The 25,139-nt window shown below is 38.8% G+C and overlaps 1 protein-coding gene across 4 annotated transcripts in view; it reads left to right on the top strand.

Annotated features, from left to right (window-relative positions):
* Positions 1-229: 229 nt before the first annotated feature.
* Positions 230-25,139, top strand: part of RNF145 (ring finger protein 145) — a 61,135-nt gene continuing 36,225 nt past the window's right edge. The window contains exons 1-5 of one of the 4 annotated variants that reach the window (XM_043913432.1): positions 230-556; positions 1,992-2,072; positions 2,497-2,523; positions 6,514-6,716; positions 15,782-15,890. In XM_043913432.1, coding sequence (XP_043769367.1) covers positions 6,533-6,716; positions 15,782-15,890 — 293 coding nt within the window. In that variant the 5' untranslated portion in view covers positions 230-556; positions 1,992-2,072; positions 2,497-2,523; positions 6,514-6,532. Of the gene's footprint in view, positions 557-1,967; positions 2,073-2,496; positions 2,524-6,513; positions 6,717-15,781; positions 15,891-25,139 lie in introns of all 4 variants that reach the window. The other 3 variants (XM_043913431.1, XM_043913429.1, XM_043913430.1) reach the window with 3 other exon arrangements.

Below are 25,139 nucleotides of genomic sequence, written 5' to 3'. Positions count from 1 at the left end.
AGCTGTCGGCGTGGCACGCGTCTCCATAGCGGAGGGAGCCTGGCAGTGTAGGCTGCAGGAGGCGTGTATCTCCCACCGGGGTACCGGAGGCGACGCGGGAACCACCCGGCGGCGCGATTGTGAGTGCGCGCGAGGGCGCGCACACGCGCGCCCGTACGGGGGAGGGGCGGGGCGCGCCGCGCTGGCAGCGCCGCGCGCAGGCGCAGAGCACTGAACCCGGGCTGCTGCCGCCGCAGAGCGCCGGGGGCGGGAGGAGTGAACGAAGAAGGCCATGGCTGCCGCCGGCTGCTAAGGAGCTCGGCCCGCGAGCGCCTGCCGCCGCGGACGATGGTGACCGCACGGGTCGGGCTGCTGCCGCCTCCGCTGCCGCCGCCTCCCGAGACGCAGCATCCAAGGCCCGGCGCGGAGAAGCCGCCGCTGTGAGCCGCGCCGTCCCGGCCCCTGCTGCCGCCGCCCGAGAAGAGCGGGAGGGCAGGCGAGCGAGAGAGCCTGGGAGTTGCGGAGCCCTTCTGTCCGCCGGCGGCGCCTCTCCTGGGGAGGGAGGCCGCAGCCTGAGGTGAACGAGCCGTCCGCCCGGGTCGGCCCCTTCTCCCGGCGCCCTCGCCCGCATCCTGCATCCTCTCTTCTCCCCCTCCCCCGTCCCTCCTCACTCCCTTCCTCCATCCCGTCGCCAGCTCGGTCCTCTTTTCCCCCTTCGCCCCTTTCCCCGTTCGCCTTCTTCCTCTCTCCCATCCTCGTCCCCACTTCACCCGCAGCGCCCCCTCCTTCCCAGCCGCCAGCCCCTCCCTCGGCCCTCCTGGCCCCCGCTTCGGCTTTCTCTAGCTCTGTCCTCCCCTTCCGGGGCCCCGGTCAGAGCGCCCTTTCCCAGCTCCGGGGCCTTCCCCGGCTCCTCTCTAACCTCCACCCTCCTGGAGAGAGCCCTCGTCTCCCCAGCATTCCTAAGATGCCCCTGCTCTGAGCGCTGCCCCATCGCCTCCCAGGACCCCTTTTAGGGCCTTTTCCAAGCCCCTCTGAGCTGCCGCCTTTCCAGCTGCTCCTTTCCAGCTCTTTTCCTCCAGTTCCCACGTCCAACTTTCGGTCTTTTGCGTCTTTGTCCACTTGGCTCACGAGGTTCCCTCCCTCTCTTATTTCACCCTACTCTTTTTTGCTTTACGCAGCCCCAAACTCGGCTTCCCCACCTTTCATTCGGTTTGAGGTGGTTTTGGGGTGCAGAAAGCGCTGCCAAGTCATTCTTCAAATGGGGACCCATTTGCACTATATCATGTCTGTCAGCCCTTTTTTACTGTATGAGCGGTCCTCATCCTTTCCTTTTTGTTCCCTTCGCTGCTACTCTCGTTCGCCAGGCCTTCTGCATCCCTCTTCACTTGCTTTTCTCAACCAAGGATCCCAAGACCCTTGCCCGCCCTTTGGGAATAGATCCCCTTTCTGTTCAGGGATGAAGAACTTCGCCCGCGTCTTGCTTCAGAATCTTTTCGGTGCGTGGCGCGGCGGAGCCAGCATCCTTGGCCAGAGGGGAGGGGAGCTCCCTGGCACGGGCCTCTTTACTGGCAGAGTTTTTGTGGACGTAATCCCCTAGCCCCGCGGCGGCCGCGGCCCGCCGCTGCTGCTGCGCTGCTGGCTTTGCAGCGAGCTGGGCTGGGGTTACTATAGTTCAAACGCGGCTGAGATCAGCAGGCGTGGGGGGCGGGGGAGGCGGTGCGGGGAGAGAGGAAGGGGGCTCTGCTGTAAGAAGGCATCAAAGATTAATGGATGGCTTTGCATCGCAGTCAGCAGTAAACAGGAAACTAGTTTGAAAGGAAAGGAGAGGGACTGTGTGTCTTTTTATTTTTTAAAATACGGACTGTGTAGTTCTGGTGAATCTTGAATCTTGCCCAAAGGATGAGCTGTTGGTGCTGCAGTCGTGACCCAGGCTGAGCGCCCAATGGCAGAGATAGCAGTTTTTTATTTCCTCTGTCTGCCTGCTTAAGTTGAAAGATGGCCCTTGTATGCAGAGTGGATTCCCAGAGTGGATGTTTGCTGATTTGGAGATGACCAGAAACCACAGAACCGCTAGTAGTTTACGTGGAAATCAGGTACATACACAGTTAGTTAGCAATAACTGGGAGTGGGAAGGATCAGCTATATTTAAAACGTGTTGCCAATGCTTATGTAAGAAGTGCGTTCTTCTCCCCGGTATTTGAGTTTTTGGCTGAGTTTTCTTATGGTTTTAGGCTTTAGCTCTGCTCTCTAACATTTTCAGGGCTTACCATCCTAACATCCGGAGAGCCAGAAAATGTCTTTCTTATTAAGATTGGCCTTAGCTGATGGTAGAATTCCTCCCCCCCCCCCCCCCCCAAATTGGATTGGACAGAGAAAGGAGACTGATGGTGAATGATAGTTTTTTGTTTTTCTCCTTATGCTGAGGAGGAAAGGTGTAAAAACTTTCCGAGTTATCTAATATTGTACTGAATAATTTAAAATCGGGTTATAAGGCATTCTTATTTTTGTTTTTTCTAGGAGATGTGAATTCTGTTCCCTTTTTGGGTAAGAACATTTTCATTTCTTATTTTTTAGCATAATTCTTCAGCTGATGAGAAGAGCTCTGACGTTAAAAACTTATATTTCTCATATTGTTGATGATTTGTTTGATTTCTTCATATTCAAAACTAAAATGTAGTATTTTCTGAAAGTGTAGAATGAGGTCCCCAGTGTATCCTAAACCACAAAAGTGAACGATGAATTGTGCAACGTTATGCTGGTACAGGACATTCTTGTGTTCCTAGGTAGCAATTTGCTGCTTCCAAGCCTAGGAATGTCATTTAATGAAATCCTGTGGTCCTGTTTTTGGTTAGCTTTTGTTGAGCCTTTCTTTTTCTGTTACTGGAAAGGGATGGATTTTTTTTTTTTTTTTTAAAGCTGTTTTACTGTGTAAAGCATCTTTGAGCCACATTTAGTTTTCATTACTTTCAGAGACAATTTGTCAGAGTGTTACTTTCTCAGTTCTTTCCACATTTCAAGGAGGAAATTTAAAAATGCACAGAAGGCAAAATGTACATAACTGAACAAGGCAGGGAGTATCTTATATATTTGGCTTTAGAGAGTGTCAAGCCTTTGAATTTTCTTTGCCTTCAGCTCTTCTGTTTATTTTTGATGGTTAGTTGATCTTGTTTGGTTTTAGGAGAATTTTGAGCTTCCTCTGACTTAGAATATGCTCCCTAGCTCTGTTTAACAAGTCTTAGAAAAAGATAAATTAGGCTTGAACCAAACATCTCAGAGAAGGCTCCATTTTTACTTACTTCATGTTTTTAATTTAGTCTTTTGGCAGATGTGAGTGATTTGGCACATGTGACTAATTTCAGGTTTCAACAAATAAAATATATTTCAACATTTTGTTTAGCTGTTAGTTTAGTGTGTGGAGCTCGAGGGTAGTGTATGGTATTTATTTGTAATGGTCACACCCTATCATGTGGCATTTCTATGAAGAATGGTCCACAATGGTTCCCCCACCCCACCTTTTTCTTTCCATAGCTCTTGTGGGTAGCATTTTAGATTCAGCTTTCTATGTATTAAATTTGTTTTCTCCACGTCCCTATACATGGCCAGCTTGCCAATGACTTACTGAAATGTCCCTCACATACAGAAATAAATGAAACATTTCGTAAGCAATGTATTTGTTGTTAAAGAGGATATTTTGTTCCATCCAGGCAGTAGAGTTTAGGTGTCTGTCTTGGATGTTCTGTTAACAGTAGGTTTAGGGACCCAAGATTTTCTTTTTATTCTTGTTCCGTTTGTGTTCTGTTCTTGTCCCATTTGTGTTCTGTTCTTGTCTGTTTGTGAAGTAGTGGTATATAAGGGGAAGCATATACCATTCTGCTAATGACCTTCTTTTGTAATAGAAGTATGGTCCTATGTAAGAATTAGGGAGTTTTTTTTCCCCTTAGCATTTCGGATCTTGATTTCTAATGCAGGATTGGTATTTTGATTAGTTTTTTTTTCTTTACCCCTTTAAGAGCTATGATAAATAGTGAAACTGGGCACTTTTAAAAACAAGAAAACATTAAAAACATACGAAGGCTCTAAGTCAGATGAATGTGGACCACAAATATTAACTCAGTAATTGTCCCTTTTTTTGTTACTTACAAAAGCAGTATTGATTCATATTGGAATATAAAATATGGAAAGATAGCTACTTTTCCATTACTGAATAAAGCCTGTCAGTGATACTTTTATTTTGGTACATGGTAATTTTCACACGTGACTGGTGGTTTGTGAGAAAAAAAAAATGTTATCATTTATGTACTTTGAAATGAACTCCCAATAGTGCACAAAGTTATCAGGTTGACCACCAGAGTAAGTAGTTACTTCCTGTGTATTTCCTTAAGTTGTCTAGATAGCTTAGGCACATTATATTACACTTTTCCTAATAATATATGGGTATAGTGAAACATTTGTCAAACAGAAAAAGATAGAGGGGAATAAAAATCACCCCAGGGCCACTGGTGAAAGGATGTTAATGTGAATATTTCCTAGAAATTTTTTTCTTAATAATATCATGAGCTTTGAGAAATTTAGGCTCCTAAACGGTATAATTTGTAATAAGTGTTGATTCGAGATTTTATTTTTCAGTGCTTTTTTTTTCTCCTTAGGACACAGCTATTTGGTTATGATTCTCTGACAATATTCTGTTTAAAAAATTTTTTTTCTTGAAGTAGAGTTGATTTATAATGTGTTAGCTTCAGGTGTACGGCACAGTGAATCAGTTATACATGTATGTAAATTCATTCTTTTTTTAGATTTTTTTCCCCATATAGACTGTTAGAGAATTTTGAGAATATAGAGTTCCCTGCGCTGTGCAGTAAGTCCACATTAGTTATCTGTTTTTTATGTAACAATGTGTCGGTCCCAATCTCCCAGTTTATCCCTCCCCTCCATTTCTTATGGACGAAAATTATTAAAGCAGTCTTGTTTATTTAAAGTAATCAGAATTACAGTATTTATTTATAAAAATGTTAATTTTGCATTATTGGTAGAACATGCATAACATTTGAGTAGTGGGAATGATATATAATAAAGCAGTTTAGTGATGGAAAAACTTATATTAATGGTGTGCCAAACTGAGCAGCATTTTCCCCCCAACTATCTGAGCTAGGAAGCTATGAAAATTAGAGGGTGAAATGGAAATACTGACAAATATTTAACCATAGCATAGCAATCTGTCACTATAATTTTCTTTGGAAATAAATGTTTTCATTTGTCCTGTAATGTCTGAAATTACTGCCAAAGCTAGAAGTGTATTTTGCTTTCTCAGCAAAGTTCTTAAAAGGATATTGTCAGAGCCAACAATCTAGAATTATCGTTACTCCTAAAATTATCCTTTACCACTTCTGTCTTCTTTTCTGTAATTCCTTGGATTAATTTGCAGCTCTATCGTATAAAGCAGTATTGCACTAGGTTGTCCTTTATATAGTAGATTGTCTGGCAGATCTTTCGTTTCCTTCCTTCCTGTTTTTTTTTTTTTTTTAAGCCCCCCATTCACCACTGCTCATCAACAGCTAGGCAAAGACAGAGGCTACAGACTCACAATGCCTGACTTCTCCCATGTGCCAGCATGTCTGTGTGTCACAGGGAAGAATTTGATGAGCTTTTTCCTACTTTGAAAGCAGATGGTGGGAATTTCATACTAAGAGGTTTTTTTTTTTTCCTTCCCTTCAAGATGTATTTATTTATTTATTATTGGGCTCTGTTGGGTCTTTGTTGCTGTGTGCAGGATTTCTCTCGTTGCAGTGCATAGGCTTCTCTTGTTGCAGAGCACAGGCTGTAGAGTGCGTGGGCTTAGTTGCCCCATGGCGTGTGGGCTCTTCCTGGACCAGGGATCGAACTGGTGTCCCCTGCATTGCAAGCTGGACTCTTAACCACTGGACCACCAGGGAAGCCCTGAAAGTTTAATGATACAAGGAGATAGTATTGCAAAGCATGTTGCCTTTACCTATATCTTGAGTTCTCTGCATTGTATCTGTATCATGTAAATTGAGTACTTCAGTTTTGATTTTAAGTAATAAGAAACAGGATAGACGGTGAGATGCTATATACTCAATGTGCAGTTATTAAACTTTTATTAAATAGCTTATGCTTTTTCATGTAATAACTTTAAAATTTGCTCTCTTTTAAAAAAGCTGCATAAATCTCAAGGAATTTTATAGGAGTGAATTTTCCTTCTCAAGATAATTGGACAAAGGCTACAGTATAGGCTGTTTTGTTAAGTGCCTAGATTTGGAATTAGAAGCTTTTTAAAAAACAAATTTTGAGGCCCGAACATTTCCTCAGAGCCTTCAAGTTAAGCAGACCCAAGAGAGTCCATGTGAAAACATAATAGAAAGCTTATTTCCTAAATATCTGGAAGTAGTAGATGTGTCTAAGGAGCTTTTTACATTATAACATAGTTTTTGTAGTATGTGATCCATTAGACTCATAAAAGGATATCTAAAAGCTGTTTGAGGTGACTCACTCTTTTATATTGTATCTCCTGAATTTTAGGTCTGCTCCAAGAAAAAACATGGCTGCCAAGGAGAAACTGGAGGCAGTGCTGAACGTGGCCCTGCGGGTGCCGAGCATCATGCTGCTGGATGTCCTCTACCGCTGGGATGTCAGCTCCTTCTTCCAGCAGATTCAAAGAAGTAGCCTCAATAACAACCCTCTTTTCCAGTACAAGTATTTGGCTCTCAATATGCATTATGTAGGTAAGTGTCTCCATCCTGTTTCCTAAGCTTTTAGTGAGCGTTCTAATTTATGTCTTTGTATACTCTTTCATTTGGGTAAAATCATGTCCTTTTACATTGAAGTGACAAGGATACAGTCATTGATGAATGTTTATGAATCATGTTTATAGTCTTATTTGTTTCACAATTGCATATGAATTATTAGCGGTAGAGGAAAATAGAGCTGGATTTATTTTGCTGTGAAATAAATTTTGATGAAGCTGGAAAGCAGAAGAAAGCATTTGTTATTTTTTTAATTTATTTTTTGCTTCTGGTTTATTAGATGTAATTGACATGTATAAAAGAAAACATGTATTAGATTTTAATACAGTGAAGTTAAAAAACGGGAAATAACCTTTCCAGACATTTGCTGTGCTGTGCTCATTCGTGTCCAACTCATTTGGTGACCCCATGGACTGTAGCCTGCCACGCTTCTCTGTCCATGGAATTTTCTAGGCAGGAATGTTGGGCTCGGTTGCCATGTCCTACTCCAGGGGATGTTCCCGACCCAGGGATCAAGCCTGTGTCTCTTGCGTCTCCTGCATTGGCTGTGGATTCTTTACCACTGTGCCACCTGGGAAGCCTTTCCAGACATTTGGCCTCTTAAAACTTGTCATTAATTTGGGTAGTAATTTTGGTAGTAAAATGTAAGCTTTTTTTTTTTAAGATTATTTATTTATTTATTTTTGGTTACGCTGGGTCTTCATTGCTGCCTTCAGACTTTCTCTAGTTGCACAGAGCAGTGGCTTCTCTTGTTGCGGGCCACAGGCTGTAGGTACATAGGCTTCAGTAGTTGTGGCTTGTAGGCTTTAGAGCTTGGGCTCAGTGGTCGTGGCTCATGAGCTTAGTTGCTCCTCGGTATGTGGAATATTCCCAGACCAGGGATCAAACCTGTGTCTCCTGGTTTGGCAGGCAGATTCTTATCCATTGTAGTACCAGGGAAGTCCAGAAAGTAAGCAATATTCTTTATTCTTCCAAAACATTAATATCATTTGAAGGTAAAGTATTCATTTCAGTTAAATGAAATGTGGAAAATTATATCATAATATTTTTTTAAAAGTGCTTGAAATATATAATATGATTTTTTTTGAATCAGTGGTAGAAGTAGTGTGAAGAGGTTTAAGAAATTAAAGTCAAGATATACAGGCAGGGGACTTCCCTGGAGGCCCAGTTTTTAAGATACTGAGCTTCCACTGCAGAGGGCATGGGTTTGATCCCTGGTCAGGGAAAATCCCACATGCTATGGAGTATGGCCAAAAATAAGAAAATTGGGAAGCAGATAAAGTCCATCTAGAATAAAAGTCATGATTCTTAATTTTTAGTTTAATTTTTGTTTTATATGTAATAATAGCGATAGTATATTTTCGTTAACATCGGTAACTCAAGATGTGGCTTGAATGATGTGCTGCAGTGGTTTTATTAATATTTTTGTTATTAGAATTGCCTATCAACAAGTATATCTTTTTTAAAATTTGAAGGTTATCTTTTATAAAATTGTTAAGAGTTGTCCTGTCTCTGAGATTTATTTTTTATCTATAAAAGAACTTTCTAGGTTTCAAAGCTTAGCCCTGAGAACCCCTTATAGCTCTGAGAGATTACCAAGTAAGTCATTGTGGGAAGGAGTCTGGTTCAGTAGGAAAGACTGCACTGGAGATAGAACATCTGAGCCCTCTCAGGTGTACTGTGAGTACTCTCAGCTCTCTCAGTTGGCACTACCTTGGAAAGCCTCTGAAATGAGAAGGTTCTTTTATGCTGCAAAATACTAATTCCCAGCCCTTTGTTAAAGGTTTGTATATTAGTCAGTTTATGGAAAATAATTCCAGTCTATTGTAGAAGAACAATTGGTTACTTGGTTTAGATATTTTTTCGCTTAATCCAGCAAAAGCAGTTCGTTCTGTGGTCTTAAAAATGTACTTATCACATACATTATTTTTTAATATATTGAAGTATTTATTATAAAAACAGCTACCTAATAACAGAAACATTCATTTTAGAAGTTGTATGGGTCCTCGTACAGTTGCAGTTCATACTCTTTGGCTTTGGGAACTCTGCTGAGCCTTCTTAAATACACTTACTATGTGCTATGGTAGAGTAAGCTCAATGATTGCACAAGTAGATATTTTCAGCTTGAACAGATTTTTGGTTACAGTAACCTCTGTGTCAGAGCATTATGTAGTGTTTATGTAATGTTCCAGTTTACAGAATTTCACCCTTAAATGGATTTTAGAAATTGTAATTTATGTTCAGAAACCAAAAAGCATAAAAAGTATATAGTGAAAAGTGCCTTCCTCCTGTCTCTGTTCCTCATCTACTGAGTTCTCACTTTGAGTCCCAACGAGTAGCTGTTTTTATTTTCTTGTGCATAATTCTGGAGATATTTTATGCATGTGTAAGTAAATATAAAGATAAATTGATATATAAATGATAAAAATATAAATATCTTTCCTCTTTTTTAGTACAGATGATAACATAGAACATTACTCTTTTGAACCTTTTGTTTGTTTTAACTTAATGATGTATCATAGAGCCATGTTATTTTTAGGTATTCACTGTTTTTTCATGCTGACACATTCTGATCTGCCAGATCTTAAGATTCTGATGAACTGTTGAGGCCTCACTTTGTTTCCCAGCCCTCCAGTTCTGTTTCATAGGGGCATAGTACTCTTGTATAACTGTACCATAATTTATTGCATGAATTACTTCAGCGGAGGACATTATAGATAGCTTCTGTCTTCTACTGTTTCATTCATTGTTGTACTAAATAGTTCTGTATAGCTATCATTTCAACAGGTGCAAAGATAGCCATGGGATGAGTTATTAGAAGTGATTCTGCTGGGTTAAAGAGTATATATACATTGGGACTGTTGATTGATACGGCTCTCTATAGACTATTTTGTACCTACATTTGTTGACGGTTCCTGAAATCCTACATCCTTATCAAAACAGTACTATCAAACTAATACTTGGTTGTTCAATGGGCTTCTCTGATGGCTCAGCAGGTAAAGAGTTCTCCTGCAATGCAGGAGACACAGGAGACGCGGGTTTCATCCCTGAGTTGGGAAGAGATCCCGTGGGTGAGGAAAATGGCAACCCACTCTAGTATTCTTGCCTGAAAAGTCCCATGGACAGAGGAGCCTGGCGGGCTACAATCCAAAGGGTTGCAGGGTCAGACATGACTGAACTAGTAAATATGATATGGCATGTAGGTGAAAAATGGTTATTTTTAAATGTAGTTTTAATTTGTGTTTCTCTTATGAATGAGATTGAATTTATTCATGTGTTTAAAAAATTTGTAATTTCCTCCTTTGAGAGTTGTCAGTGCCTGTCCCTTGCTCACTTTTCTATGGGACTGTTAGCCTTTTCTTACTAGTTGGTGGGGTTTGATATATGTTAGGGACATAAGCCCTGTGTGATGAGTTGGAATTTTTTCCAATTTCAGTTCTCTTGATTTTGCTAAAGATATTCTTGACATGCAAGATTTGTTTTTAATGTAATGTATCATTTTTTCTTTCATATAGCTTTAGGATTTTTAATCAATTAAAAAAGCCTTCTCTGTTCTTAAGTGTATAAAGATGTATGTCATGTTTTATTGCATTCTTTTTGTTGTTTGATTTTTGCATTTAAATCTTTGCTGCATTTAGAATTTATCTGCATTTACAGGGTGTCTTTTTCCATTTCTGAACTTTTTTCCTGTTCATTTCTTATTATTGAGGGTTTAGATTTTATTTTACTGTCTGACAGAGTTAGTCTCGTTTTCTTTATTTCCCTCTCTGAGTTTTTTTTTTTTTGGTTGTTGTTAGTTTTCTATATGAACTTCACAATTATTTAATCTTCCAAACACAGCCCTGTTGACCTGTTTGCTGAGATTGCTTATTATTAAAAGTTAAGTTAGCATGAAGAGAGAGCTTAAGGGTGCTAACCCTTCTTTAGGAAAGAACACAAGAGACTTACTATGTTCACGATTTCTTTTGCGTTCTTTTGGAGTGTTTTAAAGTTTTCTTTATATAGACCTTAGACTTTTATGTTTCAGTTCATTCCTAAGTTTTGTTTTATTTTTTTTACTGTTGTGAGTTTTTTTCCTCCTTATATCCTGTAATTGTTATTAAGAGCTTAAAAATCAAGGTGGGGAGTGTTAATAATTGTGTTAATGGAGTATAATTGTGCCTTTGAAATTAGAAGCTTTCCAGTGTGGGTCCTGTCTGAGGACAGCAGAGAGAGTAACTATCCAGATGTTAATTATAGAACTGTTTGCAGGGTGTAGGATATATAAAGGAGAATAGAAATAATATTGAAAAGGAAGAATAGGGCCATTTGTGAAAAGCCCTGAATGCAAATGTTAGATATTGTGCTTAACTTGATAGATAGTGGTGGGTCAGTAAGGGATTTAGAGCCGATGAGCTGCATCTTAAGATTGGTTAGGCAGTGTTGAATAGGATAGGATAGTGGATTAGGGAGGGGAGAAACTGGAGGATAGAAGACCATTTAGGATTTTTGGCAACTGGTAATGAGATCCAGAGCTAGCATGGTAGCAGTTGCAAAGATAAGACTGGATATGAGAATAGTTCTGTTGTAACTACGATCACTAAAATCATTAATGACCTAAAAGGTAAAACTCAAAACTTCATTTGTATCCCTGTTTTGCATACCTTTCCATGTTTGTGAAATTGTTAACCACGATCTCCTTCTTAAAAATCTTTCTGAATTCTTCTAGATTTTTAATCATTCCTTCTGAGTCTTTTGCTGTATCTTTGGAATCCTTCTTTAGTGTTGATATTCCTAGGATTTGTGTTTAATTTTCATATTTTGCTGTTGGGGTGGCTTCACATAGTTTTGGCTACAAATCTCTATCTCCAGTTTTCACTGCTTTTGACCTCTTTAGTCTCCATTCTTGTTCCTCCTGTTTGATCGCATGGTATTCAGTTCATACCTCCACCGTGGTACTTACTACATTCTAAGGGTCCATAAACCTAGCTTTCTTCCCAACTAGATAGTTAGCTCCCTTAAGGTAGGAATGGTGTCGTCTCTTATCTCAGTATTACCAGTACCTAACTAGTGCCTGGTGATGAATAAATGATTTCTAACTATCATTAGCTCTCTCAGCCTAAATATTTCACAAGCACCTCAACTTATCACTTACCTCATCACCTGTACTTAACCTCAAGCCTCTGCCGCCTTATGTATTTCCTGTCTTTACAAAGCCGTCTTCTCAGTTACCCATGATGGAAACATCAGAACCATTTTCACTTCCTTTTTCTCAACCATTCACCAGTAGATCACCATTAAGACCTATTTAAGTATATATCTCATAAATGACCCTGTCAACTTCATATCCAAAGCTACTATTTTATTCCATGTCCTCATTCTTTTTTCTCCACTACTAAAATAACCCTTTAAATAGCAGAAATTCTTGTATTTCTTTAGGAAGGTTCACCAGTGTTATTTTAAGCAGATCATTATTTTTAAATGCTGCTAGTCTTGCTTTTTTTAATTACAAATTACTGTTGAGTTAGCTTTATCGTGGGGGTGGCAGAGGATGAGATGGTTGGATGGCATCACTGACTCAATGGACATGAGTTTGAGCAAACTCCTAGAGATAGTGAAGGACAGGGAAGCCTGGCGTGCTGCAGTTCATAAGCTTGCAAAGAGTCAGACACGACTTAGCAACTGAACAACAACAAAGCTTCATCATTATCAATTTAGTTTGTTTTGGTTGGTTCAGTTAATCCTATAGTCTGAATAATGATGCATATTTGCATCAGCAGTAGTTTTATATTTTTCAAATAATTAGATGATGTATACAGTTGATCCTTGAACTCTGTAGGAACCACAGGTTCGGAAGGCTGACTGTAAAGTTATACTCAGGTTTATACCATGAGGAGGGCTTGGTGCTCCTGATCCCTGCATTGTTTGAGGATCAACTGTTTATTGTAGTTCAGATGATTTAGTCATACAGCTCTTAATACATCAGCATAAGTATTAATGATCTCTCAAAAATCTTCTTGTGCAATATATTTTATCAGTTAGTTTTTCACTGGAATGTGAAAATGGGGATATAGGTGAACCATAGGGTTTTTGTTACTGTTTTGTTTTTTGTTTTCTTACCTCACCTACATGTTTTTCATTTTCTTACCTCACCTATATGGTATTAAAAGGATCGGAGAACATAAGCCCAGGCTAAACTCCTAAATTGTTGTTCAGTCACCCAGTCATGTCCGACTCTGTGCGACCCCATGGACTGCAGCACATCAGGCCTCCCTGTCCCTCACCATCTCCTGGAGTTTGCCCAAGTTCATGTTCATTGCATCGTGATGCCGTCCAGCTGTCTCATCCTAAGTTAGTTAGTGTTAGTCACTCAGTCGTGTCCGACTCTTTGTGACCCCATGGGGTGTAGCCTGCCAGGTTCCTCTCTCCATGGAATTCTACAGGCAAGAATCCTGGAGTGGGTAGTCATGCCCTTCTCCAGGGGAATCTTCCCAACCCAGAAACCGAACCCGGGTCTCCTGCACTGTAGGTGGTTTCATTACTGTCTGAGCCACCAGCTCTATTAGCAGCGTCTCCCAGTACCCTCCTAATACTCTTTCTACTTACACCAAAATCTAGTCTGGTCTACAGTTTCCTGTCTCCTGAAAATTTCCTCTGCACTTTGGTTTTCAGACCTGCTGTTGCTGTTCTCTTAGAGCGTTCCCCCTTCCTCTTAGCCTGGTAAAGATCCATTTACCTTTTGAGGTCCAGGTCAAGCAGTCACCTAACCATAGCCCTTTTAAGTTTTGTTTATGAAACTACCAAGGATCTATCACACTTTTATCCTTGTTTGTATTTTCCTGAGACTGTGATTTCTTTTTCTTCTTGGATTTTCCATGCCTACGAGTGCATCTGGATCATACTTTACACATACTAATGTTGATTGGTTGAATGACTGAATAATTGAAAGAATGAAATGAATATGTTCAGTCTAGAGAATTTGGCAGCTGATTTTATGAGATACACAGGAGAAGGGAAAGATAAGGATATCTGAAAAGGAAAATGATAGTTTATTAAATGTCAGAAAATCTAAGGAAATGTTTCATGCAATAAGTAGACTGATTAGACAATCCTTCAGCCACAAACAGTAAAAATGCTTGCTAAATACAATAAACATCCTTTTAAATACTTGTTAAGTCCCATGAGAAAGAGATTAACAAAATTAATTGGAGGAAATTATTTTACAAAATGAAAAGCAAATAGAAATATGTATCTCTGTCTTCCCTTGGATGGTTCTTGAAGTTAGGATGTGTGGAAAATGTGTAGTGCCTAGCACAGCTCCTGTTTCTTAAACTTTAAGCATGATCGACTCAGCATGAGGGACACATTAGGTGCTAAGAAGGGATGGATGTCTGTGCCCTAATGAAGACTCATTCATGAGAGGACATTAAGCCAGGGCCAGATTTTTGCAAGATGTTTAATGTTACACTGAAAGGTTAAAGTGTTAGTGATTCAGTTGTGTCTAACTCTTTGTGACCCTATGGACTATAGTTCGTCAGGCTTCTCTGTCCATGGAATTCTCCAGGCAAGAATACTGGAGTGGGTAGCTAGTCCCTTCTCCAGGGGATCTTCCTGACCCAGGGATTGAACCTGGTCTCCTGCATTGCAGGCAGATTCTTTAAAACATTTGAAAGTTTTAGAGCAGGAGTTGTCTAAAGGAAAGAAAGCGATGGGTTTGGGAATATTACCCTGGTAACAAAGCATAGGATGGATGAGAAGCAGAAGACACTGAAAGATAAATAGCAGTCAGCATATATTATTGTATTACAGAAAGGGTTAGGTAGGGGCATATGGACTAGAAAGGAAGGGTAACATATGAGAGACTTAGTGGGACTGGGTGATCACAGGTGACTCAGGTTTGAGTCAGGGTGAATGGAGGGGGAGGTGAGTCAGCCTGTTGAGGGAGGAGGATGGGAGCTCAGTTTGTACTCCTGTATGGGAACATTTAAGTGGACTTCATCTCAGACATCATGAGCTATAATTGTCTAGTTAGAATAGGCAATGATTAAGGTTTTTATGCTTATGTAGTAGGTTCTCAGAACTACTGTTGTATCATCTAGAATGGTATATTTGAAGCAGGAAAATAGATTCTTTGAGTTAGATACTTACATAAAGAGTAGAAATTATTCAGAAACTGAATTTCCTATGTTCACTTGAGAAGGGTGAAAAGAAAATAGAGGGGAGAATTATTTAGAGGGTAAATGGAAATCCATGTCACAGAGCCAAAGAATAATAGATTTGAGGGTAGTTGTTGCTTCAGGTGCTGGGGCAAGGATTTAAATAGGAGTCTTAGATTTGACTTAAATTTGAGTCTTAGACTTGACTCCTATTTAGTAGGTAATTGTTGACTTCCAAGATTCTTTAGAGAAAGCAAACAGGGGTTTGTAGAGGATCTAAGATTGTAAAGGGTAAAGAGGGAATAATAGTTAGAAATTAGAGGCTTTGGTACAGATAGTTTATAACATTTGTCATTGGAATGAAAAAAAGGTAACAGGAAAAGGAGAAATGAGTGTGGTGAGGAGTTTTTCTTTACGACTAGGGAAAAGAGCCCTGCACATTCTTTGAGAGATGATGATGGTGTCAGAGGAATGATTGAAGACAGAAGATAGAGGGTCTTTTGGAGTTGGAGAAGTAAGGTCTGAGTCACACTGAGGTGCAGTGGTAGGGGGACACTAAGACCCCCGTTCCTCCTCTGGGACTAGAGAATGAGACAGTTGGTGTAGAGGAGACAAGGAGACAAGGAAAGGTAGTTGATGAGGGGAATCCCATTGCACTTTTGTGTGATATATTCAATTTTAAAGTAGAAAAACCTACAAAGGAAGTGAAAAATGCTTTATATTTTCCATAGAAAAATCCATAGTAGTTTTACTATGCTAAGCTTGCTTTGGTAGTGAAGTAAAAAACCTCAAAGTTGTTGAAACCTAATTGGAAAGTAATTTACTTCAAGCTCTTTTTATTAGTGTAATTAACTGGAAGACTAAATTAGAATTGAATTTTATTTATATCTCTCTTCACTTCTACTACAGGTTATATCTTGAGTGTTGTGCTACTAACCTTGCCCAGGCAGCATCTGGTTCAGCTTTATCTATATTTTTTGACGGCCCTGCTCCTCTATGCTGGACATCAAATCTCCAGGTAAGAAGGTTGACCCATTTTTGAAATGTATGCCTAAATTTAAAGCTTTCCTTTACCAGTAAAATACTTTTCATGAACACTGTTAGGAAGCTGAGGCTTTGATAGGTATCCCAAACATTTTTTTTTAATTGATACTTGTTTTCTAAATAAATATCTTACAGGATTAGTAGCTGGGGTTGTGTCTCAAATTTTATTTCTGCTTTTACAAATGGTCTTACTGTGAAATGGACCATAAGGGTATGTTTACAAAAATACCCATGAGCTTTTCTATATAACCTGAGAAAAGAAATTTCCAAAGACAGGTTGCAGGAACTATAGCAATTATGGATTTCATTGCTTTCATTATTTTAGGAAGTTACTTTATGATGCCTGAGAATCAGTGTAAGGTGCGACCTTGTATATAGTCGATGATTTCATGAGGTTATTTGTATAGGTCAGAACATCTGTTTGTCTTGGTTTGCTCGTCCTAAATTTGAAGACTGGTCTGCCAGAAGAATATGAGCTTCCAATCTTGAAACAATAATAATAAATTACAAGTGTACCAAAAGCCCATACCATAAATGTAGTGGAGTATAATAAATTTTGTGGGTGTGGGTATAATATTTCTTTTGTTTTGATTGAAATGTATAACAAAACGTACTCCCAGTTATAAGAAGAGTGGCACTTACTTTACATATATAACAGGATGTAATTTTCTAGAGGTTCGAAACATAGATTTTGGTGTAGGCTTGAAATTTAATCTTAGAAATAGCATTTTTATATTACTGGAATTGATTGGTTGACTTTTTAAAAAACCCTTTTTCCCCCATGATTATAAAATTACACTCATCACTGTAGGCAGTTTATTCAGAAAATTTAAAGGCGGTAGCAGTCACCTGAAATTATACCACCATGTGACAAACCTGTTAGAATTCTGTTATTTCCTTCCAGTTTTTAATAACTTCCAGTTTTCACCACTTCAGCAGATACAAAAGAGTGAAAATTAACAGTCACTGACTCTTGGTCCCTTTTGTTGAAGCAGGACCTCCATCTTCTTTATTTCATCTAGTTATGTCTCGAAGGCCCCAAAGTATTTCCCAGAAACTCAGTCTTCTCACCTCCTTCCCCTGTTCCTATCTGGTTGACTCCCTGCTCAAAGTGGTACTTGGAGTTGGGGAGGTCTGCTGCTATCCTTGCCCAGGGAATGTCCGTGGATGTCAGAATTTCAAAATATGGAGCTGCAAGAATGGTGGTGCATTTCTGTAATTGTCTCAGTGTTTCAGATCCAACTCTTCACTCTAAAGTGGAGACGCTGACTTTTCTGATTTTGTATCACATAAATATTGTCCCTGTGCACTTAGCCTCCTTCACAGGAACAACTTAAGCCTTTTCCCTTAGCATCTTTCTCCACTGAACCTAGACTAGGAGTCCAAGAGCCAGTATTAAACTCTCACAAGAGAGTCCTTCCCATTGCAGGACCACCAGCCCCAAACCCTGACAGAATTTATTCCCATGGTCTTACCTAGACACTTCTGAATCTCAGCTCAAGCTTAAGGTGAAGACACTTCCCTATCTTCATTTATACATTTTTAAAGAAAAATGATATGTATGGGGTATAATGCAGTAGTTAGAGTGTAGGCTCCTGAGTCACCACTTTAGTGTGTAAATAAGTTCCTGGGCACCTACGAATGCCATTGGGAAAAGTGGATGGGAATTAGATAGATTCAGATCCTGTGTTTCCTATTTACTGCTCTGAAACCTTAGTGTCATTTATCAGAAAGATACGTCTCAGTTTCTTCACCTGTAAAATGTTAATAGTATTTTAAGGAGCTGTTATAAGGATTTATTATGATTAAGCATGTTAAACTTTTAGCACAATTTCTGACATATTGTAAGGGCTCAGTAGATTTTAACTTATTCTATTATGTCTCGTTTTTATTATGCAGCAATGTTTTGTGAGCATTTTCCTGTGTTGTTAATCTTTACTTTTTTAAAATTTTTTAATTTTTCCTGTGTTGTTAATCTTTAAAAAATGCTTTTTTCATGGCAGAGTATTCCATGCTGTAGCTTTTTTTAGAGTTGATAGAATTTTGATGATTAAAGAAATCTCAAAGTTGAAGGCAGAGCTATTAAAATTAATTTTATTTGTTACTGTAATTCTGGGTGAAAAAGCAATGAACCTGCTCTTTTCCTTTATGGTTTTTTGGTTTTTGTGTGGTTCAGTGATGGCCGAAACCATGTAGCTGTATTTTCATCTGCAGTATCATCATCCAGGCTTTTTTAGAGAGGTAAAAATTTTATCATGTAGGGATAAACGGGACCCTGCAGTGTCAGACATAAAGAAAAGCCTTTTTCTAACCATTTTTCTTTAGCAATTTTGACTTACTACTTTTAGTTTATGGGAATATTTTTACCAGTATTTAAAGTTTATTTTCATTATCAGAAAGTTTGTATCTATTTTAAACAGTAAAAATAATTGTGATAAAATTTTACAGTGTACAAAAACATTTTCTTATTTTTTTATGTTATTTTGATCCTTACTATAATCCTTTGAGATTTATAGGTGAAAGAACTGAAACGTGCAAACAACTAGGAGCAGATGATCCCAGACTTTAACTTGAATCCAAGTTTTCTGATTTTTAGTTCAATTTTCAGGAGAGAGCATGGCTAATGGAAAGAAAATTAGTTTTAGAATTAGCAGGGTATGAAATAGTTTCCCTACTTAGGAAATATGTTACTTTGAAACTATAAAGTAAGACAGTGCCTATCTGATGGAGTTGGTTTTGATATTAAACTAAATTTCAAGTTGTGGCAAATTTTAGTGTTTCTCTTTTTAGTGTAATTTACACTATATGGTGCTATCTCAGAAAGGTTGGCAAAGATGTGTTAATTCTTCAATCATTAATAGAATGTCAACGTTTAATAAATATTTAGTCTTGGCCAATCTCATAGAATCTTAAGGCTGAAGTTTTTAGTTTTAAAAAGCTTAATAGTTCATATTTCATGTGGCAGCTTCATAAACAAGTATCTTTAAAGAAAACGACTTTATTAAGATATAATTCACATACCTACTTAAAGTATACAGCTCAGTGGTTTTGAATACATTCACAGAACTGTGTAAAGCATCACCACAATTGATTTTAGAACTTTTTCCTAACTCCAGAAAGAAGCTCTGTACCCATCAGCAGTCACTCCCAATTTCCTACCAGCCCTTCTCCACAGCCATAGGCACGGCAATCTGTTTTCTGTCTTTACTGGTTGGCTCATTCTGGACATTTCATGTACATTGAATTGTATAGTATGTGGTCCTTTATGCCTAACTTTCTGTTTTCAAGGCTCATCCATGCTGGAGCGTGTATCAGGACTTCATTTTTCTGTCCAAATCATATTTTGTTGTATGACATTTTGTTTATCCATTCATCCACTGATGGACATTTGAGTTGTTTCTGCCTTGTTGCCTGTTCGAATAACACTGTGAACATTCATGGTTTTGTGTGGACATACTTATAGGAGGGAGCGCTGCTTATACACTGGATTGGGATTGCTGGATCATATAATATGTTTAAACTTTTGAGGAACTCCTAGACTGCTTTCTAAAGTGGCTGCACTATTTCTACCAGCAGGGTATGAGGATTCCAGTTTCTCCACATACTTGCTAATACTTGTTGATCTCTGTCATTTTCAGTATAGACATCACAGTAAGTGTGGAGTGGGGTTTCATTGTGGTTTTGATTTGCATTTCACTGATGGCTAATGATGTTGGGCATGTTTAATATGTTCATTAACCCTTTGTGAATTTTCCTTGGAGAGATGTTTATTCAGGTTCTTTACCCATTATTTAATTGGTTGTCTTTTTAAAAAAAAATTGAGTTGTAGGAATTCTTTACGTATTCTAGATAGAAGTCCCTTATCACTTACATGATTTACAGATACTTTCCATATCACTCTAGTCTAGATATATCAAAGCAGAGTATGGTATGGTCCTGAAAAGGAAAGTCAATACTTGGATATTTTAAATAATTCATTTGATACTTCAAAAATTGGCTATAGAAAAAGACATTTGCAAATATTAATTCCTTAAACAGAAAATTTCATACTCTTGAAAAACTGGGTCTCTCTTTTCTTTAATTCATGTACAGGCATACCTTGTTTTGTTAGGCTTCCCTTTTTTGTGATTTGCAGATACTGCATTTTTTACAAATTGAAGGTTTGTGGCAACCTTGTATCAACCAAATCCATCCTGTCATGTTTTTAACAGGGCTTGCTCACTTCCTGTCCTGGTCACGTTTTGGAAATTTTTGCAATATTTCAAAGTTTTTTCATTATTATTGTATTTGTTATGGTGATCTGCAAACAGTGATCTTTGGTGTTACTATTGTCATTGTTTTTGGGGCATCACAAACTGCACCTATATAACATGGCAAACTTAACAAAGGCTGTGTGTGTACTAACTGCTCCACTGACTGGCTGTCCCACATCTCTCTCCTGCTCCTTGGGTCTCCTTATTCCCTGAGACACACTAATATTGAAATTAGACCAATTAATAACTGTACGATGGCCTCTTTAAGTGTTCAAGTGAAGGGTCATGTCTCTCGTTTTGAATCAAAAGCTAGAAATGATTTAACTTAATGAAGAAGGCATGTTGAAAGCTGAGATTGGCTGAGTGTTAGGCCACTTGTGCCAAATACTTAGCCCAGTTGTGAATATGATGGATAAGTTCTTGAAGGAAGTTAAAGTACTACTTCAGTGAACACAAGAATGATAAAGCTGAACAGCTTTATTGCTGATGTGGAGAAAGTTTTAGTGATCTGGATAGAAGATCAAACCAGCTACAACATTCCCTTAAACCAGGGCCAGAGCAAGGCCCTAATTCTTTTTAATTCCATGAAGGCTGAGAGAGGTGAGGAAGCTGCCTAAGAGAAGTTTGAAGCTAGCAGAGCTTTAAGGAAAGAAGCTGTCTTCATCACAAAAAAGTATAAGGTACAGCAGAGCATGTTGATGTAGAACCTGCAGCAAGTTATATAGATGATCTCGCTAAGATCATTAATGAAGGTGGCTACACTAAAGAACTGATGCTTTTGAACTGTGGTGTTAGAGAAGACTTGAGAGTCCTTTGGACAGCAAGGAGATCCAATCAGTCCATCCTAAAGGAAATCATTCCTGAATATTCATTGGAAGGACTGATGCTAAAGCTGAAACTCCAATACTTTGGCCACCTGATGGGAGGAAATTACTCATTTGAAAAGACCCCGATGCTGGGAATGATCGAAGGCAGGAGGAGAAGGGGACAACAGAGGATGAGATGGTTGGATGGCATCGCTGACTTAATGGACATGAGCTTGAGTAAACTCCGAGAGTTTGTAATGAACAGGGAAGCCTGATGTGCTGCAGTCCATGGGGTCACAAAGAGTCGGACATGACTAGCAACTGAACTGAACACTAAAGAACAGATTTTCAGTATAGACAAAACAGTGTTCTGTTGGCAGAAGATGGACTTTGTACCTAGAGAGGAGAAGTCAGTGCCAGGCTTCAAAGGACAGGCTGATTCTGTTTAGGGCTAATGCACCTGGTGACTTGTTGAAGCCAATGCTCTAACCATTATGAAAATCCTAAGACCTTAAGAATTATGCTAAGATCTACTCTACCTGTGTGCTTTAAATGGAACAAGAAAACCTGGATGACACCATAACTGTTTACAACATGGTTTTTTGAATATTTTAAGCTCACTGTTGAGACCTACTTCTCAGGAGAAATTATTTCTTTCAAAATATTACTGCCCAGTGACAATGCATTTGGTTGCCCAAGAGCTCTGTCAGATGTATAACAAATATGAATGTTTTCATGCCTGCTGATACAATATCATTTCTGCAACCCATAGATCAAGGAGTAATTTTGATTTTGATTTTCAAGTCTTATCATTTAAAAAATATATCTCATAAGGCTATAGCTGCTGTAGATAGTGAGTCCTCTGATGGATCTGGGCAAAGTCAGTTGAAAACCTTTTGGAAAGGATTCACCATTCTAGATACCATTAAGAACATCTGTGATTCATGGGAAGAAGTCAAAATAGCAGTACCAACAAGAGCTTGGAGGATGATTCTAACCCTCATGGATGAGTTTGAGGGGTTCAAGTGTGGTGGAAACAGCAAGAGAGCTAGAAGTGGAGCCTGAAGATGTGACTGAATTGCTGCAATATCACAACAGAAACTTTCTAACAGATGAGAAGCTGCTTCCTATGGATGAGCAAAGAAAGTGGTTTTTTGAGATAGAATCTACTGTTGGTGAAGATGCTGTGAAAAGTGTTGAAATGACAACAAAGGATTTAGAATATTATATCTTACATAAACTTAACTGATAAAGCTCTAACAGAGTTTGAAAGAATTGACTGTAATTTTGAAAGAAGTTCTACTATCAGTAAAATGCTTTCAAACAGCATTGCATGCTATGGAGAAATCAGGAAAGGAAGACTCACCCAGTGTGGCACACTTCTTTGTCATCTTAAGACTTTGCCAGTCACCCCAGCCTTGAGCAACCACCAATGTGACCAGTTAGCAGCTGTCAACGTTGACTCACAACCCTCTATCAGCAAGATTTCTTTTCTGGCCATGCAGTGTGTGTGTCCTGTTGAATCCTGGTTCTCTGCCAGGGATCCAGCCCATGCACCCTGCTGTGGAAGTGCAGAGTCTTAACTACTGGACTGCCAGGGAAGTCCCAGCAAAAAGATTATGCCTTTTTAAAGGCTCATATGATGGTAAGCATTTTTTAAATTAAAATATGCACATATATTTTAGACATAAGGCTATTGCACTCTTAGACTACAGTGTAGTGTAACATAACTTTTATATGCACCAAGAAACCCCAAAATTCATGATTCACTTTGTTGCGGTATCCACTTTATTGTGGTGGTCTGGAACGGAATGCACAGTATCTACAAGGTATACCTTTAATTCACACAATGAAGCTGATTCTTCTTAAGTGTTTAGTCTATGTCTATAAAATGCTTATAACCTGTTTAATAGTGATTACATGTGGAATCTAAAAAATTGTACAAATAAACTTATTTGCAAAGGAAATATAGTCACAGATGTAGAAAACCAACATGATTACCAAGGGGGGAAGGTGTGTGTGGGATAGAATTGGGAGATTGGGACTCGCATATGTACACTACTTTATATAAAATGGATAATTTATGAAAACCTACTGAATAGCCCAGGGAATGCTGCTCAGTGCTCTGTGGTTACCTAAATGGGAAGGGACTCTGAGAGTGTGTATGTGTATATGTGTATAACTCATTCACTTTGCTGTAGAGCAGAAACTAACATAACATTGTAAAATAACTACATTCTAATAAAAATTAATAAAAGGCAAAATGGATATAACTTTCACTTCAGAAAAATTAAACTTTAGAAAATCCCATGGCTCAGTTAGTATAAAATTTAATATTACTATTCAAATTGAACTCATTAGAATTTGATAAATGTCAGGTTCTTTAATTCTTAAAATTCTAAGCTATGCTTTTCATTTTGAGTGGTCTAAGGCAGGGGTCCCCAACTTCCCGGCTATGGACCAGTACCTCCTGTCAGATCAGCAGCAGTGTTAGATTAGAAATACAGTGCACAGTAGGTGTAATGTGCTTGAATCATGCTGAAATCATCACCCTAATCCTCGTCCGTGGAAAAATTGTCTGCCATGAAATCAGTCCCTGGTGTCAAAAAGGTTGGGGACCGCTGTTCTAAGGAATATATTTTCCAGTACCAATCCTACTTTAAAATTGAGACTCTCCAGCACTACTGTGGAAAAAAGAGAAACTTTCCAAACTGATATGACGATTCCTGTGAGGATGTTTTGATGGTTAACCTCCAGAGTTAAGTGTTTTTCTCTAAAGCTTTTAAACTTCATTATTTTTAAATTCTTTGTTTTATTGTTAGGTTTATGAACCAGTGCATCAGTTTTGTATGTGTATGACTTTAAGAGCCTGTTGGATTCAAACAATAAAAGTTCACTCTCTTTCATCCTTGTGTTCAGTGTGTAACTGATTTCAAATGTAAAACTTTCCCAGAAGTTACTTATATGTCTCATACAGATAACTGGCCCTCCATTTTAGGAAATCTTGTGTCATTCAAAGCTTCAGATGAGGGTTTCTTTGTATTGGAACTGTTAGCAAGTTGAGCTGGGTTATTTGTTGTGAGGCAGTCGTGTGCATTACAGGATGTTATCAATACTGTGTCTCTGCTCACAGATTGCAGAGCACCCCTTCCCCACAATTGTAAAACCAGAAACTATCCATAATTGCCAAATGTTATGACCTGGGGAATAAAATTTTTCCAGCTGACAACTACTGCTGTTAGATAACGGAACTGAAAAGTGAAGTTTTTCACTATATATTTAACTTTTAATTTTGAAAAGAACAAAATTGACCCATTTCAATGTGTGATATGTTTTCTTCTTTTGGACATTATCAGACCCAGACACTAAATATTTAGCATGTAGTCAGAAGCTGAAGAAAAAAGCAGGGGGTGGCCTTGTAGCAGACACGATTTAAATACTAAAGCCCTGGGGAAATGAGCTCTTAAATTGCCATTCAGTGCTTAGGGTGTGATAGGTACTCAGATTTTGAACATCTCAGGGTAATTCCTTGGCCATCCAGTGATTAAGTGAGCAGTGTGTTTTGTTTGCACACATTGCGAAAGATAACTTGGAGGGCTCAGCTTTATTCCGTGTACAAATAGATTAGGTTTCTTTGGAATTAATATAGTTTGGAAGCTGTAAGTGGCCAGAATGTACAGATTGTTCTCGGTTGTCCAGCGACCCAGCCAGGTTGCTTAAGAGACTTAGAAAGAAAGGTCTTTGATCTGCTGATGAATTGATAAGCTCCTGGGTTTTGTTGTTATTATTTGTTTTTTATAACAAATAATTTTTTATGCTTCTGTTTATAGCAGAAACTTTTCCAGTTGTAAGCCATCCTTGGGGTTCTTGGTATACATCTTACACATTCCTTGTTCCCCAAAGCAGTTGTAACCATAAGAAAGAAGGCTACCAAGGGGAATGTAGAGAAGTGAGTTTTCAAACTGTTCAGTATATTGGTGCTCTGTGTTAATTGTCAGCATTGCATAAGTTGTATAAGTGAAAAAAGTTGTTTAAGGAGGGGAAGATATTATTCAGTTACAAGTAGAAAACAGTACTTCTTGCTTCTGACCAACTTAATACATTGTACTCCTTAAATGTTTAAATTGGAAAATTCTAATTCTACTTCTGAACTTCTCCTTTGAT

Source organism: Cervus elaphus, chromosome 9, assembly GCF_910594005.1.
Source record: "Cervus elaphus chromosome 9, mCerEla1.1, whole genome shotgun sequence".
NCBI lineage: Eukaryota > Metazoa > Chordata > Mammalia > Artiodactyla > Cervidae > Cervus > Cervus elaphus.
Note: the sequence above shows the minus strand (reverse complement) of the source record. Positions and strands in the feature narration are given on the sequence as shown.